The sequence below is a fragment of the Panicum hallii genome, chromosome 9, assembly GCF_002211085.1.
Source record: "Panicum hallii strain FIL2 chromosome 9, PHallii_v3.1, whole genome shotgun sequence".
Lineage (NCBI taxonomy): Eukaryota > Viridiplantae > Streptophyta > Magnoliopsida > Poales > Poaceae > Panicum > Panicum hallii.
Window position 1 is genome coordinate 1,819,216 of NC_038050.1, and position 26,184 is coordinate 1,845,399.

The 26,184-nt window shown below is 50.1% G+C and overlaps 5 protein-coding genes and 1 non-coding gene across 7 annotated transcripts; 5 read left to right on the forward strand and 1 right to left on the reverse strand.

The window, feature by feature from the left end:
- Window positions 1–584: 584 nt before the first annotated feature.
- On the forward strand, window positions 585–4,236 carry LOC112874801. 2 transcript variants are annotated; one of them, XM_025938336.1, is made up of 5 exons: window positions 585–1,035; window positions 1,667–1,746; window positions 1,826–2,659; window positions 2,934–3,084; window positions 3,228–4,236. In XM_025938336.1, exons 1-5 carry the CDS (start codon window positions 894–896, stop codon window positions 3,839–3,841), a joined length of 1,821 nt encoding a protein of 606 aa, XP_025794121.1. In that variant the 5' UTR covers window positions 585–893; the 3' UTR covers window positions 3,842–4,236. The 2 variants fall into 2 exon arrangements, with proteins under 2 accessions (XP_025794121.1, XP_025794119.1); XM_025938334.1 differs by having other exon boundaries at window positions 589–1,035; window positions 3,186–4,236.
- Window positions 4,237–4,845: 609 nt separating this feature from the next.
- On the forward strand, window positions 4,846–6,384 carry LOC112874802 (chalcone--flavonone isomerase). The gene is made up of 4 exons (XM_025938337.1): window positions 4,846–5,093; window positions 5,217–5,378; window positions 5,469–5,692; window positions 5,801–6,384. The coding sequence occupies exons 1-4, from the start codon at window positions 5,000–5,002 to the stop codon at window positions 6,020–6,022; spliced, it is 702 nt and encodes a 233-aa protein (XP_025794122.1). The 5' UTR covers window positions 4,846–4,999; the 3' UTR covers window positions 6,023–6,384.
- Window positions 6,385–8,494: 2,110 nt separating this feature from the next.
- Window positions 8,495–10,423, forward strand: LOC112877541 (protein SODIUM POTASSIUM ROOT DEFECTIVE 2). Its single transcript, XM_025941862.1, has 3 exons — window positions 8,495–8,970; window positions 9,527–9,602; window positions 9,804–10,423. Exons 1-3 carry the CDS (start codon window positions 8,590–8,592, stop codon window positions 9,950–9,952), a joined length of 606 nt encoding a protein of 201 aa, XP_025797647.1. The 5' UTR covers window positions 8,495–8,589; the 3' UTR covers window positions 9,953–10,423.
- A 12,074-nt stretch (window positions 10,424–22,497) lies between these two features.
- LOC112875720 (putative FBD-associated F-box protein At5g56390) lies at window positions 22,498–24,533 on the forward strand. The gene is made up of 4 exons (XM_025939670.1): window positions 22,498–22,917; window positions 23,031–23,582; window positions 23,697–23,876; window positions 24,039–24,533. The coding sequence occupies exons 1-4, from the start codon at window positions 22,498–22,500 to the stop codon at window positions 24,414–24,416; spliced, it is 1,530 nt and encodes a 509-aa protein (XP_025795455.1). The 3' UTR covers window positions 24,417–24,533.
- Window positions 24,534–24,806: 273 nt separating this feature from the next.
- On the reverse strand, window positions 24,807–25,710 carry LOC112873565 (glycine-rich protein A3-like). Its single transcript, XM_025936566.1, has 3 exons — window positions 25,657–25,710; window positions 25,278–25,582; window positions 24,807–25,045 (listed from the first exon to the last, which is right to left on the reverse strand). The coding sequence occupies exons 2-3, from the start codon at window positions 25,558–25,560 to the stop codon at window positions 24,807–24,809; spliced, it is 522 nt and encodes a 173-aa protein (XP_025792351.1). The 5' UTR covers window positions 25,561–25,582; window positions 25,657–25,710.
- A 390-nt stretch (window positions 25,711–26,100) lies between these two features.
- On the forward strand, window positions 26,101–26,173 carry TRNAE-CUC. Its single transcript has one exon. It is a non-coding gene; the product is annotated as a tRNA-Glu (tRNA).
- The last annotated feature ends 11 nt before the right edge of the window (window positions 26,174–26,184 follow it).

Genomic DNA, 26,184 nt, shown 5'->3' on the forward strand with positions numbered 1-26,184 from the left:
CTGCTTTAGATGCCCTAACCGCGCGGGATAACACACCAGCAGGCAGCGGCGGTAACCTCTCCCTCTCCGCTAAAATCATGGTGCCGGAGGAGAAGACCCCACCCGATCAGCTCGACCCCATCATCAATCATTACACGCGGGAATAGGCGTCCCCCGCGCGGTGGTATTACGGGAAGCAGCCGGGGAGGAGGACGGGTGGAGTGGAGACGGGAACGGGCTCCCTACTTTCCTACCGCCTTCCGCGACGACCCCGCACGGTTTTATTCGCGTGCTGCTTTCACTCAAGCAAGCCCCGGGCCCATCCAGCATGTTTTTTGGGTCCGATTTGATTACCTCCCACGTTTGCAAATCGCACACGCTCGCTCTGATCCGTGCACGGCATCACGAAGCTCAATCGGAGAGCGCCCCGTCATTGCAGGATAGTCATTAAGCCACACGGCGGGCCCAGGCCACACGAGTTAGCTAGCCGCCTAACCACGGATCGCCACAATAAGCACCGCCGCGTCGGCGGTTCAGGCCAGTCAAAGCGGCCAAGATGAGACAGTCTCCGTAACCAGCAAGACAAAAATTTCTCATCACTATCGCCAGGGGCGCGAGGGACAAAAGATTCTAGGAAGGAAAGGCTCGAGTCCACTGGGCAGGCACCCACCTGAAAAGGCGGGGGCGGGGGGCGCCAGCCAACCGCTGCCGCGCAGGCGCCGCCACCGAACGCGCCCCGCCGGCCTTGCCCGTGCCCCCTCCCCGCGCGGCCCGCCCGCCCGAGGAGACGCGACGCGACGCTCCCCGGGAATCCAGCCCTTCCCTTGCGCCCCCCCCCCCCCCCTATCTCCCCGCGGCGGGAGCTCCCTCAAATAGGCGTCGCGTTGACTTGGGCGCTGGCTGCCGGGGCGTGGATGGGCGGGCCGAGTGACGCGGGCGGCCGGCGGAGGTGGGCGCGGCGGTCGTGCCGGACGGGAGGGGGATCCGGGGTCGTCAGGCGGACGGTCGCGGCGCCGGCGGGCGGGGCGAGCACGGCGCCGCGGCGGGTGGCGGAAGGTAAGATAAGAGCCTGCTGCTCCCCGAAATGAATCTTTGCGGCGTTTTGGCTTGTTTCTGCAGTTGATTTCGAACGGTTTGGGGTCGCATGTGATCGTCGTTTCTGGTTGATTTCGCATGATAGGTAGTGCTTGCTTCCTTGCTTCCTCCGTCATCCTTCCAGCAGTGGTAGCGTGTCCTAAGCGCGGAAGCGAGGGGGTTGCATAATTTGCTTGCACCGTTGGGTTATTTGCTTGTGCGTTGCTCCGACCAAACAGAAATTGGGTGAAGATCATGCTAAAAGCCTAAAAGTCGTCCAACGGAGCATCTTACCATTTATGTTCCATTTTCCCGATGCTTTTGTGGTTGCCTGGGGAGCACAAATAGGGCATAAACTCACGGGAAAATAAAATTCAAACAGCACAATTTGACCGGAAAGTTTGGTCGTACCATTTGATTCATCTATTTCTGTAGTTCTTTCCTTTAGGGACAACGAACTGCAACACTGTATTCTTGTCGGGGTGGTTTTTTTTTTATCAACATGGCCTGTCACGTAACATGTTCGAATGATTCTTATCGTGCAATTTTATAAGGTAAAAGTCTGAATCATTTAGAGTTGACCCGCTCTTGTTCTCCTTCTGACTTTGCTCAGGGTTTGCTCATGTGGACAAGCAACGGCGTGTTCGTGGTGTACTATCAGATTTCAGATATAGCAATGGATCCACAGATCATGTAAGCTGTTCGAATGCTCACTACCGATTTATCAACATTTAACCTGGATTACCGCGCTCACAAAATTGTGTTGATTCAGCTTTCTTTGGACATTGGAGAATTCAAGCACAAGAGCTCCTATGGAGGTTCTGCAAGACGTCTTCAGTCAGAGATAAATGTTACAGAAACCAGCCACATGCAACCTTCAGTGATGGCAGAATTGGATGGTTTTGATGCTGCAGGTGCAGTTGTTGCAGATTCGCAGAAAACTTCTATTCCATGGCCAAGAGAAAATAAAACATCCAGCAATATAGAATTGTGTCATGTGGGCAGTATGGTTTCAGGATTGCCCATTCGGCATAAATATTGTCTCAACAATCCCAGCAGCAGTTTGAAGAATCCTCCAACTGTAAAGAGTTGCAGTCATATGAGTGATTTCAGTAATCAACTGGTCAGAAGTGCTGAAAGGTCGGCTTCTGCTAAGATGGGTTTAACCAGTGCAAACAGTTCCCTTTCTGAGAAAATGTCATTGCTACGTCAACCACGGTATGGCGGTAATCATCAGAACCAAAACCGTATCAGTGCTTTGAATCGAAGACACAAAATTGTGAATTCTAGAGGAGCAAATGACCTGCTTAATACAGAGAAGTTCCATGACCGGCTTGATTCATCATTGGGAAGACATTCACAGGTTTTGTTAAACAATGCATTAGTTCGAGAAAAGCAACTGTGTTGCTCAGATCTGCTCAATCAAAAAGCAACTGAAGAATTATGGAGCTCTGCATACAGTGAATCTGAGAAGATAGTATGCTTTTTCTCGGGTGACAGCATTGACGATTTGCAGGTATCATCTTCAAGTGACACTAGTGATAGCTCCAACTTATCATCTCTGGGTGTTGTAGCTAATGACCAATGGAAGATGACCTTCAAAAAGGTATGTACGGAGATCTATCATTACTGATTTACTCATGATACGCAGTTTTGAATTTTCGATGCTTGTATGGTTTCTTGAGTTTGAAGAATAAGAAGCACTAACAAGTTTTTTATTTGCATGGTTTCTTTTCTTTTTCAACAAAAAAACTGAGGCTAACCGAACCATATTTTATTATCATTATTAATGTACTAAAGTACAAAAGATTGACGTGTATCCTTAGTTTTGCTCTCCCTCGGCATGATAGGAAGGCTGATCTCATGCTATCCTTTGACAGGTATACTGCCCTCATGCTGCACGCCTAGACTCTACATCTGTCATATACCGCAAAGAAGTAGGTCAGGCTAGCCCAATATCTGTTCTTGAACCTCCATCTGAAGATTGCTCTGATTCTGAAAACATCAGGCGAGAGCCTGCGGATCTATATGGTTAGTGCTTATGCCTTCATACATTTTATGTGGCTGTTATGGCTTTCTTATATTTCTATCTTGTGTTAATTATTGTTAATTTTCTGGTCTTATTCATTTAGATCTCCAACTGAGACTTGAACTTGGCACATTTGCACCAACAGAGACTGCTGCAGAGGCGAGTAGCATTGGCAGAACTAGTGACTATTTATTCTCTGAAGTGGAGTCGGGCAATGACGTGCCAATGCAGCTGGTTGAAGATATTCTTGGAGATTTTGAAGACGAAGAGGAAAGGGATTTTTCTTACTTGCTCGATATACTGATTGCTTCTGGCATTCACGGGACTGCGGAGGATCAACTTTACAAGGTGTGTCAGTCACTCGACTGCCCTGCCGGCTATGACGTTTTTGAGAAGCTGGAAAACAAGTTCACTAAAGTTGTTAATTGGTCAAGATCAGAGAGGAAGCTTTTATTCGATATGGTTAACACAGTATTGTCACAAATCCTTGCGCCATGCTTGAGCATGCAACCTTGGGTGAATACTGCGAGGAACTTGGCTCCACTATGGGGCTCAGAGGGTCTGTTGGAAAAAGTCCTGCAGGTCTTAGCTCAGAGACAGGAAGAACTTTCACCAAGTGATACTAAGCCTGAGAAGAAAGGATTTGATCAGAAGTGGCTAGATTTAGCAGATTGCATCGACAGGGCAGGAAGGGATATTGAGAAAATGATAAAAGATGATCTTTTGGACGAGCTGGTTCTTGAGCTACTGTCCGTTTAGGTTTCCACGGCCGTAGTAGGCTTACACATTGTAGCAGTACAGGTCTGTTGCTTTTTCGAGTTAGTTTCTGTAGTCAGTTACAATTGTTCTTTGGTCCTTACGATCGATGTTCTTTCTTTGTTAAGGCAGTGGTTGACAGGGTTTTTGGTGTAGTCGCCGTGCTTCCAGAGAGGTATTAGAATTTTGTCAATTGTATTGGGTTAGGTGATGTCTGTAGCCATATTCTTTTCTTCCTTGAAAAAGTACATGTCGAAGCCGGATTTGTTAGGATGTGTCTCTTTTCTGTCAAATTTTGTCGGCTGTGATAGTTTCAGCCTGTAAATGAGGGCAATTGTTGCCCCCAGACATTTGTATTGTTCTTGAAAGGAAGAATAAGCGCCGTGTTCTTTTGTTCAGTTTGCGTTGTTCACTGCATCTGATCATAGCAGCTAACAAACATGACATTTCAACAGCAAGAAGAATCGTTTCTCATCGTGCGCCACCATGCTGGAATTTGGAAAATATCACTGAATGAAAATGTGGAGAACATTTGGCAGAAGTTTCTGTACTATAAAAACAGAGTACCTTAAGCCCTTTGATAAGTTCCACATGGCGAAAACTTCTTCTGCAGTTGCGTTCAGTACTTCAGTCTTCAGTGGTGTTCTATACTCTTCTCCTCCCCATCTGCAGACACGATGCGAGGGCCACCTACCGAGTCCCGTTGAATTGAATGGTAGCTTCGTCTCGCCGCAACAATGGATATCGATGCGCCACGTTATGTAAATCGCGCCAACAACCACTATCGATGCCCTCGTAAGCACCAACTTATTACAAAGTTGCCACGATGACGTGATCCTAAGGATTATGACCTCGGCCCTGCAGGCCATGGCTGATGCGTCACTTGATGAGCTTGAACTCGGAAGTATCAAAGGCCACTATCGATAAAATATTGTGGCATGCCTGCAATTTTGGCCGAGAGCTGGTGGCATCTTGATATGTGTGTTCAATAAGACTGTTGGGATGTCGCGTCCCAGCTAACCATCCCCCGTGCTCTCGGCCGCCCCCATATTATCGCAACTACCCCGCCCTGCCCCATACACAAGCACAAGCTTTGATCTGTTACGTTGCATCTGCACGCAGCCTGCGTTCGATCGATCAGCTCCCCTGTGCTGCGCAACCATGGCCGTGTCGGAGGTGGCGGTCGACGGCGTCGTCTTCCCGCCGGTGGCACACCCGCCGGGCTCCGGCCGCTCGCACTTCCTCGCCGGCGCAGGTGCGTTGCGCTTCGTGACGGTTTGTTTAGATTCTGTATAAGGGGAACTGTGGTTGGTGCAGAGTATGGCAACTCGATCATCCAATGATCCCTGCTCGTTTGATGGTGACCGCGCCGGCGCAGGTGTGCGAGGGATGGAGATTGGCGGCAACTTCATCAAGTTCACGGCCATCGGCGTGTACCTGGAGGAGGGCGCCGCCGTGTCCGCGCTGGCGAAGAAGTGGGCCAGGAAGTCCGCCGACGAGCTCGCCTCCGACGTCGCCTTCTTCCGCGACGTCGTCACGGGTACGTCGCGCCCCGGCCGCCACCTTGGACTTGTGTTCCTTGTACGGCGTCGAATGCAAGTACGCAACTGATGACCGTCGCGCGTCGCAGGCGACTTCGAGAAGTTCACGCGGGTGACGATGATCCTGCCGCTCACGGGCGAGCAGTACTCGGACAAGGTGACGGAAAACTGCGTGGCGTACTGGAAGGCCGTCGGCGTGTACACGGACGCCGAGGGCGCCGCCGTGGAGAAGTTCAAGGAGGCGTTCAAGCCCGAGACGTTCCCGCCGGGCGCGTCCATCCTCTTCACCCACTCGCCCGCCGGAGTCCTCACCGTGAGTGCCCGCACCAATATAATCCTCGTGTCTTTCCATGTGATGAAATCTCGGATGCCATTGGGTGGTGCTGACCATGTATGTTCCGATCCGATATATACGACCCAGGTCGCGTTCTCCAAGGACTCGTCGGTGCCGGAGTCCGGCGGCGTGGCGATCGAGAACAAGCCCCTCTGCGAGGCCGTGCTGGAGTCCATCATCGGCGAGCACGGCGTCTCGCCGGCCGCGAAGCTGAGCGTCGCCGCGAGGGTGTCGGAGCTCCTGAAGGAGGCCAGCCCGGCCGGCGGCCCGCCACAGGCCGCGGAGCCCGCGGTCCCGGTCTCCGCGTGAGCGGGGCCGCGAGGGGAGAAAAGACTCAGGCGATGGAGCGCGGCGCGACGGCATCTGCCGGCAGGTGTCTAACATGCAGCAGGGAGGGAGGGAGATGCCGTTCGCTGGTGGTGTTAGCCGTCGGCGACCTGAATGAATAAAGAAACGCAGATACTTTTGTTGCATCTCCGATAATTCCCCAGTGCGTGGATCAATTCGGGCTGCCTGTTGCAACTTGGGACTTGGCGGAGATTGTTCCATACTTCCGTCAGTATCCTCGCCATGCTCTTTTTTTTTTTGGAGATGGAAATAGCTTCCATCAACTTTAGTCTGACCTCATGTCGGCAGTCTCCAAAACATTTACATGATTACATCAGAGCGAACTTCGTCAGGCTAAACTAGTATGTTTCGCTAGTCCGAAGTCCAGGAGTACGATGGACTTGCGTTAGCCATCTAGCGTTGCAATTCGGTCGGAGCGGTGAGCCGGTGACAACCGGCGATGGTAGCGGATAAGGATAACAGTGGCAGATCAGACATCAGAGATTCAGAGTCACCTGCCGCCTCTCCCTTTCAAATCCACACAGATTCTAAACAGGCCGGGAGGAGTGGAGAAACAGCCCTTTTCGCTGCCTAGGCCCACGTCTCAGATGGGTCGCTTAATCTTTTTTCTCTCTCTCGAGGGCCTCCACGACCCCACCAAAGTTGACGGGCCCCTGAATTTGCAGCGTCCACACAACCAACCTGGGCTCCGATTTCTTCTCCCTCCTCCCTTGAAAAATTTTCGAGGCTTAAAATTTCAGGTTCTTGGCAGGTCCGTTCGACCGCAGCCTGATGAGATCAAACACACGTCGTGAGTGCTCTTTTCGGTACCATACACCCACGTATACGCGCCGCCTCAGCGCCCTAGATTGCAATCGCTGAGTATCCAACCCGGGCGGGCTACTGCACAGCTGCAGCGCATGCCATCCGAGCTACGCTCGGTTCTCAGATCGCCTCAATGCGAGTAGTAACGTCTAGCTTCGCCTGGCTTTGCACAGACTTTTCTCGGCAGGCAGAGGCAGGCCGTGGGGCTTCCAGAGACCCAGAAACGTGTGACCTACCAACTGAGCCGTTGGCGTACGACGATCTGAAACCAAGCAACGGCCAAAACCCAAGCACAGTGCAGTGAGTGACCACCAATGCCCGCCACGCCCCCATTAGCAGCCAATACAGGCCGTCAGAAACTCCGAACTCCACAGCCCCGCTCCCCCCACACGGCCACGGTCAGTCACGAGTCGCAACACGACGGCGGCCGTCACGTGCACGCTGCCCGCTTCTCCGGCGACTTGCCACGGCAGCCACTGCTCTCCGCTGACACGCGCAACGGCACCGCGCCGCCCCCGCCGGCAGTCCAGCCCTCGCCCGCGCGCATCTAACCTCGGCAATGGCGCTGCTGTGCACCATCCATTCGTTCATTCAAACGAAGAACAACACCGGGAAGAACTCGTACGCCACCACCTGGGTTCTCTTGTGTTGGTTGAGTCAGTAGAACCTCTGGAAAAGTCGCAGCTGTGGAATGCCTGCCTGCTGCGACGGCGATGCGAGGACATGGATATGTGGGCCTCCGGCCGGCATCGATCTCGATCAAGACGCTGCCTGGGTTCTCGCTGTCTTGCACGATGTCCATCCTGACGCATGAACGTTATCTGAAACTATTCCCTTTTCTTTTTTCTGCGAGGATTCTCTAGATTATTCAAGACTTTTCTTCAAAAATAAGATTATTCAGGACTTTATATTTATTGTTTCAACAAATGTAGCACATTCTTTCCTGTGAAAAAAGAAGATATATTATTGTTCAAAAAAAGGAAGATATAACATCATTCCTCCATGCCCCTACAAACTGTTCCTGAAAGAACTAGGAGGGTATCTCAAGAAGACCAGAAGAATCGCCTGCACAATTCAACTGCACATGTTCCTCCATTGGGCCTATGCTTTCATCAATAATTCAGTAGCGCTTGTTACATCAGTCTTGACTACTATATTAATTTCATGAAAGGCCTTTCTGTGGTGCAAATACAGACGGCTGAAGAACCATACAGCAACGTGGCTGGAAAAATCTGAAACACGCCAGGACTTTCACGCTGGCCTGGCTGCGATGATAAAGTTAAAAAAACCGTGTCGTTTCCTGCAAGTTAACTTGTATCTGACAGCTCTACTTCTGGGTAAAAAAAGGATTGTGGAGATCCTACACCTCTTGTGCCTAACTCTGCCTTTTCTGTGCGCAAAAGAACAAAAAGAAAACTATTTTCCAGTAACGTTGTTGTAAGTTTGTTGCAGATCACCCCTCAACTTCTTGCTTGGTACTGCATGACATCTGTGAAGGGGTTTCAGACAGAGAAACACCAGCATCACTTATTTTTTTGAATGAAGCCAACATCACGTTCCTTTTTTTGGATGGATTTGAGAAGAGTTACTGCCATGTAAAGCAAAGTGGCGCTCTGCTATATAAGCAGCATTTCCTTACTCCATAGCCCCCATTCCACCATCCATTTCAGAAACACAAGCCAAAGCAGATCAGCGTGTTGGTAGCTCACAGCACTCCCTGCACCATGGCTCCTCTGCTCTTCAGGGACATGAAGGGTCTGTCGTGCTCGTCGCCGGCGTCCACCGCGATATGCCCGAGCCTGGAGCGGCAGCCGATGGTCCGGTCACACAAGGCCATTGCCAGCCCTCTGTCTCAGGTTCCCACGGAGCCCAGGACGCACAGGCACGACAGCAAGAAAGGGCAGCAGCACAAGACTGCCGTCGTGGCAAACGGCGGTGGCCTCGTCAGCCCGGCCGGCTCGTCCAGGTACCTGCTAAGCGGCAGCGCCCCCGCGTCCGCCGCCACCGAGGAGATCCAGGAGGTGGATGCTGCCCCGGCCGCTGATGCCAAGCTGGAGGAAGCAAGTGAAGTAGCTGATCCGAAGAGCAGGCAGGCGCAGGAACAGGTAAGGAAACAGTGGAGCTCTCCACTACTTACCTGTGAATCATTACTGAACACTGACTGGTGCTTGCTTGTACATTTTTTTAAAGACTTGGTCCTACTCTTCCTGATTAGAAAATAATAGAAAATCAGAAGTGAGATTTTGTGATGATTAGTAATCATGTCCCTGTGGGGCTTGGAGGGTTTATGCAATGATTTTTCATTTGATATCTGCAACTTCCATCCGAAGTTATCCAGATACTATGATTACAGGCAGATCAGATTGGCTTTTTGCGGAAAGTTGGTTAAAGATTCTGTATTGCAAAGAGATTTATGCCTATACAATTGCTGGATGTCTGCAGCTTTGTGGCCTACTGGATCAGTATCTGAACAGCCTGCATGACACCTCTAAAATTATTATTTATTTGACAAAGACACCTCTCAAATTGAAGCTTGTGCAATTGCATCTTTTTTCACACAAAATCTGCGAAATCAACATCTATGTTTGCTATATTCGCTCAAAAACACAATTATGCTTGCTATGATATATGAACTGAGCTCCAGCGTTGGTATCTTATCAGGTGGTTGTGCTGAAGGTATCCCTGCACTGCAAAGCATGCGCTGGGAAAGTGAAGAAGCACCTCTCCAAGATGGAAGGTGAGGCTTTCAGCTAGTAGTAATTTCTTCAGGATCTGAAGCTTTGCTCAGAGCTCAAGACAAGATCAAAATCAACCTTTTTTTTGGCCAAATCTCTCTTCTTAATTTAAAGATACACAGAAACACAGCTCTTCTGCGTGTTCCAAAAAAGAAACAGCCTTTTTCTCTGGCTCTGATAACCAAACTGCTCTCGCACTTCAGGCGTGACATCGTTCGACATCGACTTCGCGGCGAAGAAGGTGACGGTTGTCGGCGACGTGACGCCGCTGGGCGTGCTCAACAGCGTGTCCAAGGTGAAGAACGCCCAGCTCTGGGCGGCTCCGGCGCCGGCGACGACGATAGCCGCCTGAAGGACGAAACGGTGAAAAGAGTCTGAAAAGACAAAGCTAGCGTAGTCTAGGATCCGTTGCGGTTGGCCGTGTCTGGTAGGGGGCGCGGCGCTGGAACCGTGCACGTACGCGTGCGGGGCCTCCGGGCACTGGCTGCCAAGGCCGGCCAGAGCGCTGGACTGTGAGAGCCTGGCTGGTATGTCTCCTCGACCAGCATGCGTCCACCATGGCCTGCCCGCCCTTGAATGCAGCTTTGGTTTCTTCCTGTGGTCGTCTTGTGATCCTCCATCCTCCCTTGTTTTGCTGCGGTTGGCGCCACGCGACATGGGAGGTGAGAATTCCGTTTTGGTGCTTCCTTCTGGTACGAGCGGGTGACTCTGCTTCTTCTTGTTTCTTTTCCCCTCTTGCTGTAAGCCTGTAATATAAGAATGCCACTGCTTTGCTGTCTTGTCTTTATGGAAAAGTGCGTGACGTGAAGTTGGTGCAGCGAAAGCTGAAATGAGATCCGGTGGCGTGGCTAAAATGTAGAAAATTCTGAAGCCTGATGCGCTAATAAGTAATGACCAAGCCTTATGCAATTTTGCAACTACGTAGAAATGTTGGCTCGGGTATGCTCAGATTGACTGATTCTATTTTTTACAGTTTCAATGACCAAACACAACTCTTCTCTAGTTCTCTTTGGGCAGAGAGTGAGATCCTAGAAAGTTACATCTGCTCGCGCGTTGTGATCGCTGAATGTGTAGAATGCAGACGAGGAGTACAAAACGCTACAGTTTGGTGATAGACTGATACTGTGAGCCTGTGCTACGTTCGGCGCCTCGCAGTACTGCAGCTGAGCGGCTCTGGCAGCACAAACAGTGCTGCTAGATCAAACCACTTCTCTATTTTTTTTCTAGGAAAAGAAGGATCAAACCACTGCTGCTCCCTGATGCGTCTGTCTCGCGTAGCAGTAGTGCAGGCGTGCAGGTGTAGCTTGCTCTTTCTGCCAGCCTAGGTGATAAGATTAAGAAAGAAAACTACCTGGGCCACTGGGAGTCTGGAAGCCCGCACTGAACGGGCCGAACTTTTCTCTGGGGGCCCGATGTACCGGACAAGAGACCAGGCATTTTCTTGGGCCGTCCGAGGCCGTTGTACCGGACAGGCCACATGCCGCATGCGTAATCGTATTTGATTCCTGTTCCAATTCCTGTTCCAATTCTCCAGACGCCAAAAATTTCACGCTCATTAGATCATATATATATATATATATATATATATATATATATATATATATATATGCTGGAGCCACTGAGCATGAAATATTTACTACAGCTCAAACATATAATAATTAGCCCACCATAAAATCTTCACCATAATTGGAATACGGGAATTGTAGCTATGAATTAATTACAGGAAAGTATATATCTAAAAATATAACAAATTTTTTTTTACTAAATTATATCATATCATATGTTTATTGCATAGATCTACTCATGTGAAGTACAATAAAATTATATTTTCTATTTTATGATTTTTTAATTTACTATAATTTTTTAAAGATTCAACCAAAATAAACATAAAAGAAAAAGAAAAGGAGAAAAATCACTAAGAGAAATCAGTCAGGGATGTTATATGTCCGATATCACGAGTTTGAGGAGTTCAGGTGGATGATTTCATTATCTAGGGAGAAAATACGGATTCCAAAATTCAGGAAGGTAATTTTCCATTTTATTATTGTGCCAGCCTCAGCCATATGCCGTAATCATATTTGATTCGTGTTCCATACTTCCAATTCTCCGGACGCAGAAAAGCCAAGTACGGACTACTACGGAGTAGCTTATTTTTGCGTAGAGGCATCCATCCATAGACTTCCTCAAAAAAAAAAATCCATCCATAGACCGCAGCGGTTGATCCGTCTGGCGATCATGCAGTCCACCAAGAACGTGGTCGAAGAGGAACACACAGATCCAAGCCTATCCACGGACGACAGCGCTGCCGGCGGCGATGATCTGATCAGCCGCCTCAGCGACGACGTGATCGTGAGCATCCTTGGGCTGGTGGGCGACGCCAGGGAGGTGGTGCGCATGGGCGTGCTCTCGCGGCGGTGGCGTGGCCTGTGGACGCGCGTCCCCGTCCTCCACTTGGACTCGGGGGGCAGAGTATCAGTCACCCAGCAACACCGAACGGTTCATCGGCGTTGTCAATGGCGTCGTGGCGCTGCACGCGCAACCGGAGCCCGGCATGGAGCGGCTGGGGATCTCGCTCAAAGTGCACTACGCGCCCGGCGAGCCGCATCTTGCTGCGACGACCGTCGTGGCCGCAGAGGGATGGATTCGGTACGCGGTGCAGCACGAATTGATGTCTTTCGTCTTTATAGTTTATGTGATTCCAAAGAAGTGGCTAGATAAGCATGGCCAAAAAGAAGAAGACAATGACCGGAAGGAGCTGGTAGAGGCCGAAGAGGAAGAAGAGGAGGACAACTACAGTGATGGCAAAGGCGATGACAAAGAGATGGATGATAAGGACGATCGAGGAAGAGGAAGAGGAGGAAGAGGAGGAGGAAGGGGAGGAGGAGGCGGGCGAGGTAGAGGAAGATGAGGACAACTACAGCGGTGATGAAGGCGATGACAAAGAGACGCCCGTGATCTCTCTTGACGAGCCTCCTAGCTCCTCGAAGTTGGAGACCATGCGTTTGTTTTTAGGTAGCGCCAGAGTCCGATTCCCTTCTACCTCGGTGATATTCACATCGCTCACGGATCTTGCGCTGGAATGCCTAGAGATCACAGCTAGCTGATAGTGGTGACCTCGGCCGCCTCCTATCGTCGGAGTGCTGCCCGCGCCTGCAGAAGCTGCGCCTGGGGGCCATTATATTCAAGCATGCTAGGACGAAGGAACTAGTGCTTCAGACCAGCACGCTCTTGGCCCTGACGATGTACGACATGGACAAGATGGAGTCGTTGGAACTGAGGGCTCCAAACCTCCGTGCTCTTGAAATTAAGTGCTCCAAACCTTCATTTCGTATCACCTCTCTATATGCGTTTGGTATGTGTTTAATTGGGAACTTAATTTTAGCTACACGTTTAACATTGCAAATGTAATCACATTCCTTCCTCCGTGCGCGCGCGCGCGCACACACATACATACATACATATATATACATATATATCTTAAGTTAGTATTTTCTATATTAACAATAGCAAAAATAAGTAAATTAGAATGGTGTACTTTTGATTTTTGTATACAGTGACATATGGAGGCTATTTTTAATAATGAGTAATTTAGATGCAAATTTAGTGGGTTATTTTAAGTTATTTCTTAGAGTGACATAGGCGGGTAATTTAGATGAATATTAAATGGTTACTTTAAGCTATTTTTTATAATGACAGATGTAAGTAATTTTAATATAGATTTAGTGGTTGTCAGAACCGGGTATACGGGACTGCGTATATGGCCTACGTCTCATAGGATAAGGGGTGTGACATGGCCCACGCCCTACACTGCTTGTAACTACTCGTAGCCTAGTAGAACTACTCGTACAGTAGTAAAACTAGTCAGATACAGTAGCAAACTGTCAGAAAAGTATTCAGATAGGACTCTTAGGCTGGTACCCGACTAAGAGAAGATCGCAAATCACTCACGAGAAGACTGGGATCCGATTCAAGGAGGTTTTACGGAGATCATTTAGGAAATTTATTTAACCATTGTCTCGAGTCTTATCTCGACATAAGGGGTTTTTTCCTGAAGAATTCGTTCAACCACTCGGTCAGGGGATCAAGGAGTTTACCCAAAACAGGGCATGTTCGTTCATCCTTACTTCAGCGCCGTGCAAGTAAGAACTGTCTTGGCCCGTCCAAGGAATTACTTCAGGCTAACTGAGATATTTTCGCATGGCAACATGCGACTTGTTTTGGCCTTCCTAAAAATTTTCTTCAGTCTAACCGAGATATCTGTGCACGGCAACATACGACTTGTCTTGACCCGTCCAAGGAGTTCCTTTGGGCTAGCCGAGTCATTCTTGCTCAATGACTACTTCTATAACAACGCACACAGAGGATTGCGTTGTTACTTTCTTCGGATCAACCGAGACATATTTGCATGGCAACACATGGATTGCCTTGGCCCGCCCAAGGAATTGATCAAGATCAAGTGCAGGACCCCGTCGTCACCTCCTTTGGGCCAACCGAGATATCTTTGCATGGCACTTAAAACTTATCTTGGCCCGTCCAAGGAACTCATCGCCCCACGTGAAGGATCTCATCATCAATCCCTTAGGGCCAACTGTGACGTTTTCATAAGTAAACATGTGTATTCTCATAGCCCGCCGAAGGATACAACTGAAGCTACCAGCAAAATTCATCTCTCCCTTGCTATTGACTTGCAGTCACCTTCACATACTTCCAGTATAACTTCGTTTACTGGTTCACGACCAGTATCAGTGCAAGTTTACTGAAGGCGTCTCGCTCCTATAGTTCCAGTAACGCTCTGATTACTAGTTTTCGACTAGTATTTTATATTAATGAAGAGGCCTCGCTCCCATAGTTCCAGTAACGCTCTGTTACTAGTTTTCGACTAGTATTCTATGTTACTGAAGGGGCTTTGCTCCCCAACTTTCAGTACAACTCCATTCTACTGGTTCACGACTAGTATTAGGTGCAAGTTTATTGAAGGGGTCTCGCTCCCATACTTCCAGTAACAGATTGCTAGTTTCCAACTAGTATGTTATGTTACTGAAAGGGCTTCACTCTCATGCTTCTAGTAACAGACTACTAGTTTGCGACTAGTATGCTATATTACTGAAAGAGCATCGCTCCCATACTTTCAGTGTAACAGAGTTATACTGGTTTACGACCAGTATTACGTGCAAGTTTACCGACGGGGTCTCGCTCCCATACTTCCAGAACCGACTATTAGTTTCTAACTAGTATGCTAATTTTTAACTAGTATGCTATGTTACTGAAGGGACATCGCTTCCATATTTCAAGCACAACTTCGTTATACTGGTTCACGACTAGTATTACATACAAGTTTACTAAAGGGGTTTCGCTCCCATATTTCCAGTAATAGATTACTAGTTTCCGACTAGTATGCTATGTTACTGAAGGGACACCATTCCCATACTTCCAGTAACAGACTACTAGTTTCCGACTAGTATGCTATGTTACTAAAATGGCATCGCTCCCATACTTCCAGTATAACTCCGTTATACTGGTTTACGACCAGTTTTACGTGCAAGTTTACTGAAGGGGCATCGCTTCCATACTTACAGTAATAGACTACTAGATTCGGACTAGTACGCTATGTTACTGAAGGGGCGTCGCTCCCATACTTTCAATATAACTCCGTTATACTAGTTTACGACCAGTATTATGTGAAGGAGCCTTGCTCCCATACTTCCAGTAACCGACTACTAGATTCCGACTAGTATGCTATATTACTGAAAGAGCATCACTCCCATACTTCCAGTATAACAAGTTATACTGGTTTATGACCAGTATTGTGTGCAAGTTTACTGAAGGGACCTTGCTCTCATACTTTCAGAAACCGACTACTAGTTTTCGACTAGTATTCTATGTTACTGAAAGGACTTCATTCCCATACTTTCAGTACAACTCCATTTACTGGTTTACGATTGGTATCCGTGCAAGTTTATTGAAGGAGCCTCGCTCCCGTACTTCCAGTAACGCTCTAAGTACTAGTTACCGATTAGTATTTTATGTTAATTACTAGTTACCGACTAGTATTTTATGTTACCGAAGGGGTTTTAATCCCATACTTCCAGTAACGTTCAGACTACTGGTCTCCGAGTAGTACGTTATGTTACTAAAAGGATCTCGTTTCCATACTTTCAGTATTACTACGTTTACTATTTTTCGACTAGCTATACATAGAGTTTACTGAAGGGCATTACTCCCAACACGGTTTCATGTATATCGGTTACAACATATTTTTGTGTTTACCTTGCAGGGGACCTGATCTAGACCGTGCTGCTGGGTAAGTCGGATTCAACTCCGATTAGTTGGTTTCATCGACAATCATCAACGACTACTCCTACTTTGCGAGAACGCTTGACTACACGTGGCTGACTACAATGACTACTCGTCTGATTCGATTTCGACTAGTTGGGTTCATCAACAACCGTCGGCGACTACTGGGTGTCCATGTTGTACAGTTGCACACTGCACATTCATCTCTTTCTCTGGTTGGGAATTTTACTCGACAACTTTATTATTTGTTGGCACTATATATGTCAGGGCTTGGCTATGGCTAGCTATGAGAAACTGAGAACCATAGTCCATATACTGAATATCCAAAGAGTATTGCGTCTTTTATATTTGTTTCTCAAGGAGAATCCGTTGTATTTATTCAGATTCGTTGTCAGAGCCTCAGAGGTAGACACAAGGAATGAAGGAGTCAATGAAACAAAAGGTACAAAATTCAGAACTTTGCACCTTGTCGGTGCATACTCAATGGGCTGAGCTCACCAATCTTACTCGACAATTTTATTATTAGTTGGCACCATGTCATGGGCTTGGCTATGGCTAGCTATGAGAAAATGAGAACCTTGAGCTTCTTCCGGAAATTGTGTCAGAGTACGTGTAGGGAATTTGTATGGGCAATGTCCAATTACCAGACCCAACCAAGCTTGGCCAAAGAGACCTTAATTTGTTTGATTCCTGTTCCAATAGTCCGGCCGGGCGTCATAAAAAGAATTGTATCCGATCCGGATGCAGTACATGTTTTTATTCAGTATACAGGCATAGGCCTAGACGATTGAGGGCACCAACCGATCGATCAATCTGCCGGCCATATGGAGTCCGGCGACTACGTCCGCGAGGCGAAGAAAGCAAAGCCTATGCCGGCTGCTGACCACGGCGACGGCGGCGTCGATCGCATCAGCACCTTGCCCGATGATGTCATCGTGAGCATCCTCCGGCTGGTGGGCGACGCGCGGCAGGTGGTGCGCACGGGCGCGCTCTCACGGCGGTGGCGCGGCGTCTGGACGCACGTCCCCGCCCTCCGTTTCCACTCAGGGCCACGGTTCGTGCCCCCCCGCGGCGCTCGACGATTCGCCGCCTTCGTCGACAACGTCCTCGCGCTGCGAGCCCGGTCGGGCTCCGGCATCGAGAAGCTGGGGATCTCGCTGCACGTTTGCCATGCGCGGGGCAAGCCGACCCTCGCGCCGCCGTCCGCCCGAGCGGCGGAGGGTTGGATCCGGTACGCTGCGCAGCACGCGGTCAGGTCTTTCTCCTTTGTAGTGCGTGCGCTCGAGAAGAAGACGCTGGGCCGCGACCAAGAAGATGACGGCGGCGGCGGCGGCCATCGCGAAGAGCCGGTGATAGCTCTCGACGTTCTTCCCGGCTCCGCAAAGCTAGAGACCATGCATCTGTTTCTAGGCGCCGCCAGAGTCCGGCTCCCTTCTACCTCGGTGGTATTCACATCGCTCACGGATCTTGCGCTGGGGTGCCTAGAGATCGCAGCTGATGACAGCGGCCACCTCCTTGGCCGCCTCCTGTCGCCGGCGTGCTGCCCGAGCCTGCAGAAGCTGCACTTGTCGGCCGTCAGATTCGAGCAGGATCGGGCCAAGGAGCTGGTGCTCGAGACCAGCACGCTCTTGGAGCTGACGATGTACAGCGTGGAGACCATGAAGTCGCTGGAACTGAGGGCTCCAAACCTCCAGGATCTCAAAATCTGGAGCTGCAAGGAGCTCGAGGCGCTCACGGTGGTGTCGGCCTCCGGGCTGAAGGAGCTCACGTTCTCGCACAACCATCTGGGGGTTGGCATCCACGGGGACCTGCCGTGCGTGCGGCGCCTCGCGATTAGCTTGTCCTCCCATACGCATCTGGACCCCTTCTACAACGACAGCGACATTAACGATACTGGCATCTGCCTCTTGAAGCGATGTAGCTCAGCCTCATGCATTCATGTGGATCTTGACATCCCAAGAAAGGTATGCATCCAGCTATGAGATTGTCTTTTTATTTACTACTGTTGCACACTAGCTCCTTCAGTTTTATTTGCAGTTTTTCTGTAAATATATATAATTAATGTGCAGCTGAATTTGATTGCGTACTTCTTTAATTTGGCTAAATCATCAACCAAATCTCTAAAACTTTTAAGGTTCGAATTTGATCTATTGCTGATGATGTATGTACACATTCCCTTTCTCGGTTGCTCAAGCACATGTTTCTTTTCACCATTGATCAGACATTAGACGGTTGGGTTGACTTGATCAAAGATAAGATACCACAGCTTCCCAACGTCACATCTTTGGCTGTAAAAGTTCATCCTATGTCTGAGCGCCATTCCCTTGGGGATGGCGTCGTAGGCCTCCTCACACGATTCAACAGTCTAAGCTACCTCAGTCTGCAGCTGGACGAGGAGTTTGGATGGATGATTAGGAGGGTGAGCAAATTAAATGACACTATATTATGTATGTTCATAATCCTTCCTTTTCATTGCACTAAACTAAATCATGCATACACGTCCAAACCGTAACAGGATGACATTTACTCAAAAGATGCTGGGCACTTAGCTTTCATCTGCGATCATGAGGACCATTGGATCTCCAACAAAGTCTCTTTAGCCCAGCTTCGTGAAGCAGCGTTTAGGGGATTGACAGGAACCGGTTGCGAACTCCGGTTCTTGCGATTCGTGCTCGAAAGCGCCACAGATCTCGAGAAGGTGACTGTAAGTTTCAGCATGGGCTACAAACTAGGGGGCAGGATAGATAAGTTTCTGCAAGGGCTGCTTGGAAATGGAACATGGACTGCCTGCAAGGATAAGTCGTACCAATGGAGGCCGTGCCCATGAATTGAGAGCGTATCACTGCTTGGAGAGATGGATGCATGGATCTGCTGTAATTTCGTGCTGCACAAGTGCACATGCATCTCTGGTTGAACAGTATATTTTACCAATTAGCACATGCATCTCCAGCTACCACTGCTGGTGTCTTGCTTGTCATGGAGTACCTGGCAATATAATCTACTAATGAAAAATGTACAGGAGTTGCCAGTTTTTTGTTACAGTGTCAGTAGGGACATGATACTGTTCAGACGTAGGATAGATAACGTAGAAGGAATCATGATAGTTTCAGGAAACGATCATTTGCTTCCTTGCAGATGAACTGCAGTAGTGCAGTGTACCCTAGCGGATTAACATGCCCATGATTTTGCTTCATTCAACTCGATTCTAATTCTACACGAATTGGAGTTTGTGTTCCATTGCCGATGGCGATGGGGATCAGGCTGATGCCTGCAATTCGGATTCCTGACGCAGGAGCAAATTTGCACAGGTTGGCGATCATTCAGATCAAGTGTAAGCTTGTAGCATGGCATCCCTTCCATAACCCTAGTTCACTCAGTCTCGAACAATACACAGAGCAGAGCTAAGACGTACCGGAACGGCTACTCGCCGTAGCCGCCTGGGCGTACCCCATCCTGGCGGCGCATTCCCATCGCTCCTGCGAGGCTGCGACCGCATCTTACAGTGCCCCTGCATTTGGACCATCACACGCATGCACAGGCTTCCGATTTGAAATTGCGCAGTGTCTTTGAGGGTCCAAACCCAAATTCAGGACACGATTATGCCTCATTCAGAGATTCAGACTAACAGAGCGTGGAACATTCTGTTCGTGTTCTGTCCATTACATTTCGTTTCAGCCGCGGAAGGAAGCCGGGCTCGCGCACCTCAGCCGCGGGACGGGAACGGGAGCGGCAGCCGGCAGCACCGCGTCGCTGTCGCTGGTGTTTTCTTGCCCGGGGCCGTGGGACTCCGCGGCGTCCGGGTTCTGCGCCGCCGACGCGGCCGGCACGGGGCTGGAGCCTGTCAGCGACCCTTCCCTCTGCGTGCGTTTGTGATCCGGAGGCTCTGAGGTCTGGCGGTGCTGCTGGGCCGAAGGGTTCCAGAGCTAGATGCATGTGTTCAACTTGATTTATGCCAGTTTTTATTGTTTAATTTATTTTTTTTGAACGGAGAGAGCTCATACTAAATGAAGAGAGGAAATTTACAATTATGGTCTAAAGCCGCCGCCACACAGGCCGGAACACCTTCAGAAATAAAACCAGAAAAGAACTCTCTCCTACTAATTTGTCCTAATTCCTGAGCCACTCCATTTGCACTCCGGTTGCACTTTGAGACTTTGAAGTGTCGAAATAATCGCAACATCTCTTTTGCTTCTTCTATGATGAAGCAACTGGTGGATTAGGGTTTGGATACTATCGTTGAGTGCTTGTACCGTAGCCAAGCAGTCTGATTCCAGCCAAATAGAACCTTTGTAGACCGAGAGGGTTCTGCAGAAACCCACCAAGGCTGCTAGACATTCGGCTTCTTCACGAGTAGCAGAGGCGGTCACTGGACCAACCTGAAAATAAGACTTTACCCAAGTTATTGTTTAATTTATTAAAAATATTTTATTATTTAGTTTATAGGAAAAACATTCACAATTTGTTAATAAATTACAATAAAGGTTTAAGATAGAACACAGGTTGTTAAGAGGACCCCTATGATCTTGCCGGGCATCCTATTGAACTTGTAGAAGTGCAGGTTGTTGAGAGAACCTCTACGATCTCACAGGGCATCCTATTGGACTTGTTTTTTTCTTTCTGAAAGATCCGGCTAAACCGGCTTATATATTAATAAGAAGGAAGCAAGTACATGAAACTAGTCTCATGCTTTAGCAAGGATTGCCAAGCGAGACAACAATAAGCGATTACTCACGATAGTTTGAGCAACCGAGCTAAACTTTTAAAAAATGGATAATTACTCAGCGGCAGGGAGGTCAACTAGAGAACTAAGACTGGTGCTTCCTGCCTCCGTCGACTTCTTCTTGGTCGAACTATTGAGTGCACGAGATAGTGCTGCAATTGCCGCAGTCACCGACGGAGTGAGCGGCTTCTTCTGCGTCCTCAAGTAGGCCGCTATAGCCTCATCACCAGTTGGTTCGCCAAGGTCAACCAGGTCCAGCTTGGCAAGGCGGTGTTCTGCCCTTCGTGCAGTAGGCACCGAGGATGGTCTAGCTGCTAGCCGGGCACTAGATCACTGTGTGGTCATGGTCTCTGGCTGAGCACGCTGACGACGATCACTTCTCATCGGTGTGGGAACCACCTCAGTCGTGTTGTCCATGGGTTCATGAGCACAAGCATCACGCCAGCACACTGCTCCATGGGCACTGGATCATGCATAGATTCACTCTCAGACCGTCCATCGGTCACTGCCACTGCCACATCCGAGGGAGAGAGCCGTTGCGAGCACTTATATGAGGAGAGAGAGAGCTCAAGCAGCATAGGGTCCTCGGAAAGCCATGACACGGGCGAAGGATAGGGCTTGTCCATGGAATCTAACAGCGGGTCGGTCACGGGAGAGGGCAGCGGGTACTGCGGGTGCTCGACAGTCGAGTCGAGGGTGCCAGCACGTGGTGGTCCACCCGGGCGTTGGGCAGCGCACCATCATCGGAAGCTGTGCGGCTGCTTGGTTGGAGGCCGCCGTCCCCGGGTCATGAACTGGAGCGACGGCGGCCGTTGTGGCCATGGCGGTGAGACCGGGAGCGACGCCGCGTGCTTTGCCGACGCAGCATGGTTGGTGCAGCAAGAGGCGGGAACTCGTCGAGGAAGTGAAGCCGCTCATGGACCGGGCGGCGGTCGACGAAGTTTGACCGCAATCTTTCCATGGCTGGCCGACGAGCTTGAAGCTTGCGCCTAGCTGGGCAAGTCTTTTAATAAGTGCCCGCTGCGGCTGCAATAGAAGCACTTCGGCGGGTCACGGCACACAGCAACCTTGTGGTCGCTAGCAAGGCACCGGAAGCAACGGCCGTGCATGCGGTTCAGAAATGCAGTGGAGGAAGAGAGCTGCGACCGTCGAGGAAGTCGCGACGAAGTGGACGAAGCATGGTGCTGGCTGGATCTCGACTTCACCTTCTTCCAGCTCCTCGTGTCCGAGCAACTCCCAGATAGCTGCCTTTCTTGAGACTTGACACTTGGAGCAACCACGATTGATTGGAGCCTAAAAGGCACCTTGCATCTTGGATCCGGCTGTGGGGAGGCAGCTTGAGGTGGTGCCTCCATATCTAAGACCATCAGCACTTCGGCCGGGGCAACCAATGGCGCCCCCTCCAAGGTGTCCATGGATGCCGAAGTAGACCTCGGTCGGTCCTCATCTCCTCCTCCTCGGAGCTCCACTCTTCAACAAGAGCAAACTCCCAACTGGTGAGCTACATCTAGATTTGAGGGCGGGGATTTGGTGGCTGGTTGTGTTGGGGAATGGGATTGTGGTTGGATTTTGGTGAGGTGCATCAGAGGCTGCAGACAAGAAGACGTTGGGGAGGGGAAAGTCGGGGAGGCCAGGGCCAGCTCCGGCGAGCTGCCGGAGCGGGTGGGCTTCGCCTGGCTAGTCGCCAGAGCTAACCCATGGGAGGGGCTCCCCCTTATCACCGCGTCTCACGCCGAGAAGACCTCTGCCTATTGGACTTGTAGAAGTGCAGGTTGTTGAGAGGACCCCTATGATCTCGCCGGGCATCCTGTTGGACTTGTAGAGGTGCAGGTTGTTGAAGCGCAGGTTGTTGAGAAAGCCCTATGATCTCGTCGACCGCCGCCATGGAGGCAGCGGAGGACAAACAAATGAACCAATCTCTATCTGGTGATGACGACCACGTCGGCGCCGACGACGATCGGATCAGCAGCCTCGGCGACGACGTGCTCGCCCGCATACTCGGGCTGGTGGCCGACGCGAGGGCCGTCGTGCGCACGGGCGCGCTCTCGCGGCGGTGGCTCGGTGTCTGGACCCGCGTCGCCGCGCTCCGCTTCGACTCCTGGCCGGAGTTCGTGTCGGCCCGTGGCGCTGCACGGTATCTCGCCTTCGTCAGTGACGTCCTCGCCCTGCGTGCCCGATCCGACGCCGGGCTCGAGCGCCTGGCCATCTCCTTCATCATGAACTGTGCGCCGGATCTGAGCCCATTTGTGCCGGCGTCCATCACAGCCGCGCCAGCGTGGATCCGGCACGCCATGCATCAAGGGGTGAGGTCTTTCACCTTCGATTTGCGTCTACCTCCAACCAAACCAGAAGAAGAAGGCGACCACGATGACAGCGACGTCGGTAAGCCCTTGATGATCTTCCTAGCTCTACGAAGTTGGAGACCATGCGCCTGGCATTAGGCGGCACCAGAGTCCGGCTCCCGGCGACCGTGGCGTACATGTCACTCGCGGATCTTTCGCTTGAGAGGATAAACGTTGTAGGGAGCGGCGTGGACCTCGCCGGCCTCCTGTCGCCGGCGAGCTGCCCGAGCGTGGAGAGGCTGCGCCTGAAGAACCTTAGCTTCAGTTCTCAGGGAGATCTGCGGCTTGAATCTGGCGTGCTCACCGAGCTGTGGCTGGAGAATGTTTGCTCTCTGGAGGCGTTGGATCTGAGGAGTCCTAGCCTCCGGTTCCTCCACGTGAAGGACTGCCGCCATGAGGCGCTAAAGATCTCGACCCCGAATCTTCAGGAGCTCAGATTCGTGCAAACAACGCATCCGCTGCAGCTCGAAGTTGAGGGCGATTTGCTGAGCGTGAGGAGACTCAATCTTCACCTGTACTCGCATGCGTACGCAGGCAGAGAGGAGACCGCAAATGATGTCAGCGCGCTCCTCCTAGAACACTGTAGCTCAGCCACATCCCTTGACGTCATTCTTCATGTTCCAAAGGTAACTTAGTTTGTTTATCCTCTCGGCAAAATGACCTCAAAATAAGAAACGATGCAGGCATGTTTCTGATCAGTTGCCCTGAATGTCTGCTTCCTTTGAAACTAACCTGATCAGGACAAAGGGCTCGGTCTGATAGAAGGCACAATACCGCTGCTTCCTCATGTCAAATGTTTGACAGTTCATGTCTCTCCTCGGTTCTCGTGGCATGCCTTTGGAACTGGATTTGCAAGCCTCCTCGCACAATTCATCAGTCTCAGATCCCTAAGAGTACACTTGGATTGCTTCCTGAAGAGGGTGAGTACCAGATTATGTTTTCTTACTTACATAGTTCCATTTAACTTTAGTTTTAGTTTAGGATGTACCCATTTAACTGAAGAACAGCATATGAAGAGAAATGCCCTCACCTCTTAATTTACACTAAATAACAACGCATCTGTCTGCATTTACATTCTGCAGGAGTATCACGCCGGCCACGCCGATCCGGACACGTGTCATTTCTTCTCATGCTATGATCTAGACCGCTGGAGATGGCGTGACATACCCTTGGCTCACCTCCAAGAAATAGAGCTCCGAGGGTTGAGAGGAACTCGCTGTGAGCTTGGGTTTCTGCAATTCATGGTCACAGGCGCTGCAGGGCTCCAGAAGGTGACCACAAGCTTCAGCTCGTATGGCTCGATAGAGGGCAGAAGAGATGATGGGTTTGATCTCACGCTACTGGACGGCGGAACGTGGACTGCTCGCCGCTACGCCTACCAGCCATTCGACTCGAGGCCTTGCAATGGAGCGTATTTGCAAGGACAGGTTCATGTATATTCGCGCAATGCACCTGAATAATGTTAGCATGAATTTGATATAGTTATCCGTAGGCCATAGAAAAAACAAAGCAAGTTCATCCTTTTCTTTTTTGATAATTGGATTCATCTTTGATCATCTAGACGAATGTATGGTTGCTTGGCCAAACTTGTATTTCTCATTTCTGAAACTTCGAGGTTTCCTTCTAGCAAAAATGTGAAACAGACTAGAATGACCCTAGATCATTCGGCGCTTTTGCTGCTTGAAATGAGATCCAACACCAAAAGAGAAAAATGCTTACATGCAGCAGTACTTCCAATACACTAACCACTAATGCATGCATAATGATTAGAGGGGCCACTTCCCGTATTCAAAATAACATATATAGTGTCGAACTTTAATATTTGCCGGTCCAAAAATCTCAAGGCGTTTTCACTTCCACTTGCGCCCAAACATCTTCTTGTGCTTACCGAACATCTTCTTGTGCTTGCCAAACTTGCCGTGCTTGAACTTGCCGTGGTGGCCGTACATCCCGTGGACGCCTCCGTGGCCGTGGGACATCTTGTGAGCTCCATAGGCTGCCGCTGCCGCCGCGGCACCTCCGGCGATCACCGCGCCGTACCCTGCAGAGCCCCCTGCACCGTGGCCTCCACCATACATAGCACCATGACCTGAGTAAAATGGTTGGAGTTATAAGATCTTTTTCTTTTTCAAAACAAGTATAAGTTTTCAAGCATCACTTTATTAATCTGTATCTTATCACGTTATTAAAATATACTCTTGTGAGAGGTTTTTTATAATAAATATACAAACAAATCACGAGACACTTACCCATACTAATGTCAAAGCCTGTCCAAGTTAAAAGAATGAGATAGTGAACACGCAACACAGCAGAGGACATACCAGGCGTTGCTGGACCATGACCAGGGTAACCGGCTGGTGGGAAGGTAGGTTGATGGGGATACCCGCTCGGAGGATACGCTCCCGGAGGGTACGCGCCATTTGACGGCGGGTATCCGCCAGGTTGAGGGTAGCCCCCGGGCAGGACCGGATACCCTTGACCGGGAGGATACACGCCTGGCGGAGCAGGGTAACCGGCGGGGTATTGGCCGTATCCAGCTGGGTACCCTCCGTGGTACCCCTTGTCCGCGCCTGAGGGGTCATGACTGTCCTTCCCACCCCCCATAGCGCCTCCTCTCAACGCCGAGCTGCACTTGCAGACGATGGAGAATGTGAATTCGAATGGAGACATGGATCAATATACAAGAGAATGGCAGGTTACCTGGACCTTGGTTCCCAAGCAGAGCTTCCTTGGACAGAAAATGGCGTCAACAATGGCGTGTGGCTTGGAAGATTTATATATATGTGCTAACTCTAGTGGGCTTTTCGGTTCATGACGTGTATGGTCATAAAAGAGGTCGACGCAGCTAGCTCGGAGCCAAACCTGCCATCTTTAGAGTTGGTCTATTTCTTGATGTGGTTGTACGTGAAGCTAGGGGCCGGGCCCTCCATTCTCGCCGTACCTTTCTCCGTCCAGGCGCGGGGTTGACGTTGACCTGCGACGAAAACGTTTGGATCAGCGCGGGCAATGCACAGAGCAACCCAATCAGCTGTGCATGGACAAAGGACCGTCTACCGAGTTGGGAATGCTCTCGCCCCAGACGAAAGTCAAATGGAGCTGTGTTTTGTGTATCATAACGTTCAATTAATATTGGCTAAATGCGTATCCGTTGTAGTCTAGCTGGTTAGGATACTCGGCTCTCACCCGAGAGACCCGGGTTCGAGTCCCGGCAACGGAAATCTTTTTGGA

Bases quoted from the DNA above. Each gene is read 5' to 3' on its own strand.
- LOC112873565 (XM_025936566.1), bottom strand. From the start codon at position 25,560: ATGGGGGGTGGGAAGGACAGTCATGACCCCTCAGGCGCGGACAAGGGG. The intron at 25,046-25,277 runs GTATGTCCTCTG...CATTTTACTCAG, and splicing joins TCATGGTCCAGCAACGCCTG to GTCATGGTGCTATGTATGGT.
- LOC112875720 (XM_025939670.1), top strand. From the start codon at position 22,498: ATGGAGGCAGCGGAGGACAAACAAATGAACCAATCTCTATCTGGTGAT. The intron at 22,918-23,030 runs GTGAGGTCTTTC...AGCTCTACGAAG, and splicing joins GGCACGCCATGCATCAAGGG to TTGGAGACCATGCGCCTGGC. The intron at 23,583-23,696 runs GTAACTTAGTTT...TAACCTGATCAG, and splicing joins TCATTCTTCATGTTCCAAAG to GACAAAGGGCTCGGTCTGAT.
- LOC112874801 (XM_025938334.1), top strand. From the start codon at position 894: ATGGGCGGGCCGAGTGACGCGGGCGGCCGGCGGAGGTGGGCGCGGCGG. The intron at 1,747-1,825 runs GTAAGCTGTTCG...GTGTTGATTCAG, and splicing joins GCAATGGATCCACAGATCAT to CTTTCTTTGGACATTGGAGA. The intron at 2,660-2,933 runs GTATGTACGGAG...ATCCTTTGACAG, and splicing joins GGAAGATGACCTTCAAAAAG to GTATACTGCCCTCATGCTGC.
- LOC112874802 (XM_025938337.1), top strand. From the start codon at position 5,000: ATGGCCGTGTCGGAGGTGGCGGTCGACGGCGTCGTCTTCCCGCCGGTG. The intron at 5,094-5,216 runs GTGCGTTGCGCT...GCGCCGGCGCAG, and splicing joins GCACTTCCTCGCCGGCGCAG to GTGTGCGAGGGATGGAGATT. The intron at 5,379-5,468 runs GTACGTCGCGCC...CGCGCGTCGCAG, and splicing joins CTTCCGCGACGTCGTCACGG to GCGACTTCGAGAAGTTCACG.
- LOC112877541 (XM_025941862.1), top strand. From the start codon at position 8,590: ATGGCTCCTCTGCTCTTCAGGGACATGAAGGGTCTGTCGTGCTCGTCG. The intron at 8,971-9,526 runs GTAAGGAAACAG...GTATCTTATCAG, and splicing joins GCAGGCAGGCGCAGGAACAG to GTGGTTGTGCTGAAGGTATC. The intron at 9,603-9,803 runs GTGAGGCTTTCA...CTCGCACTTCAG, and splicing joins GCACCTCTCCAAGATGGAAG to GCGTGACATCGTTCGACATC.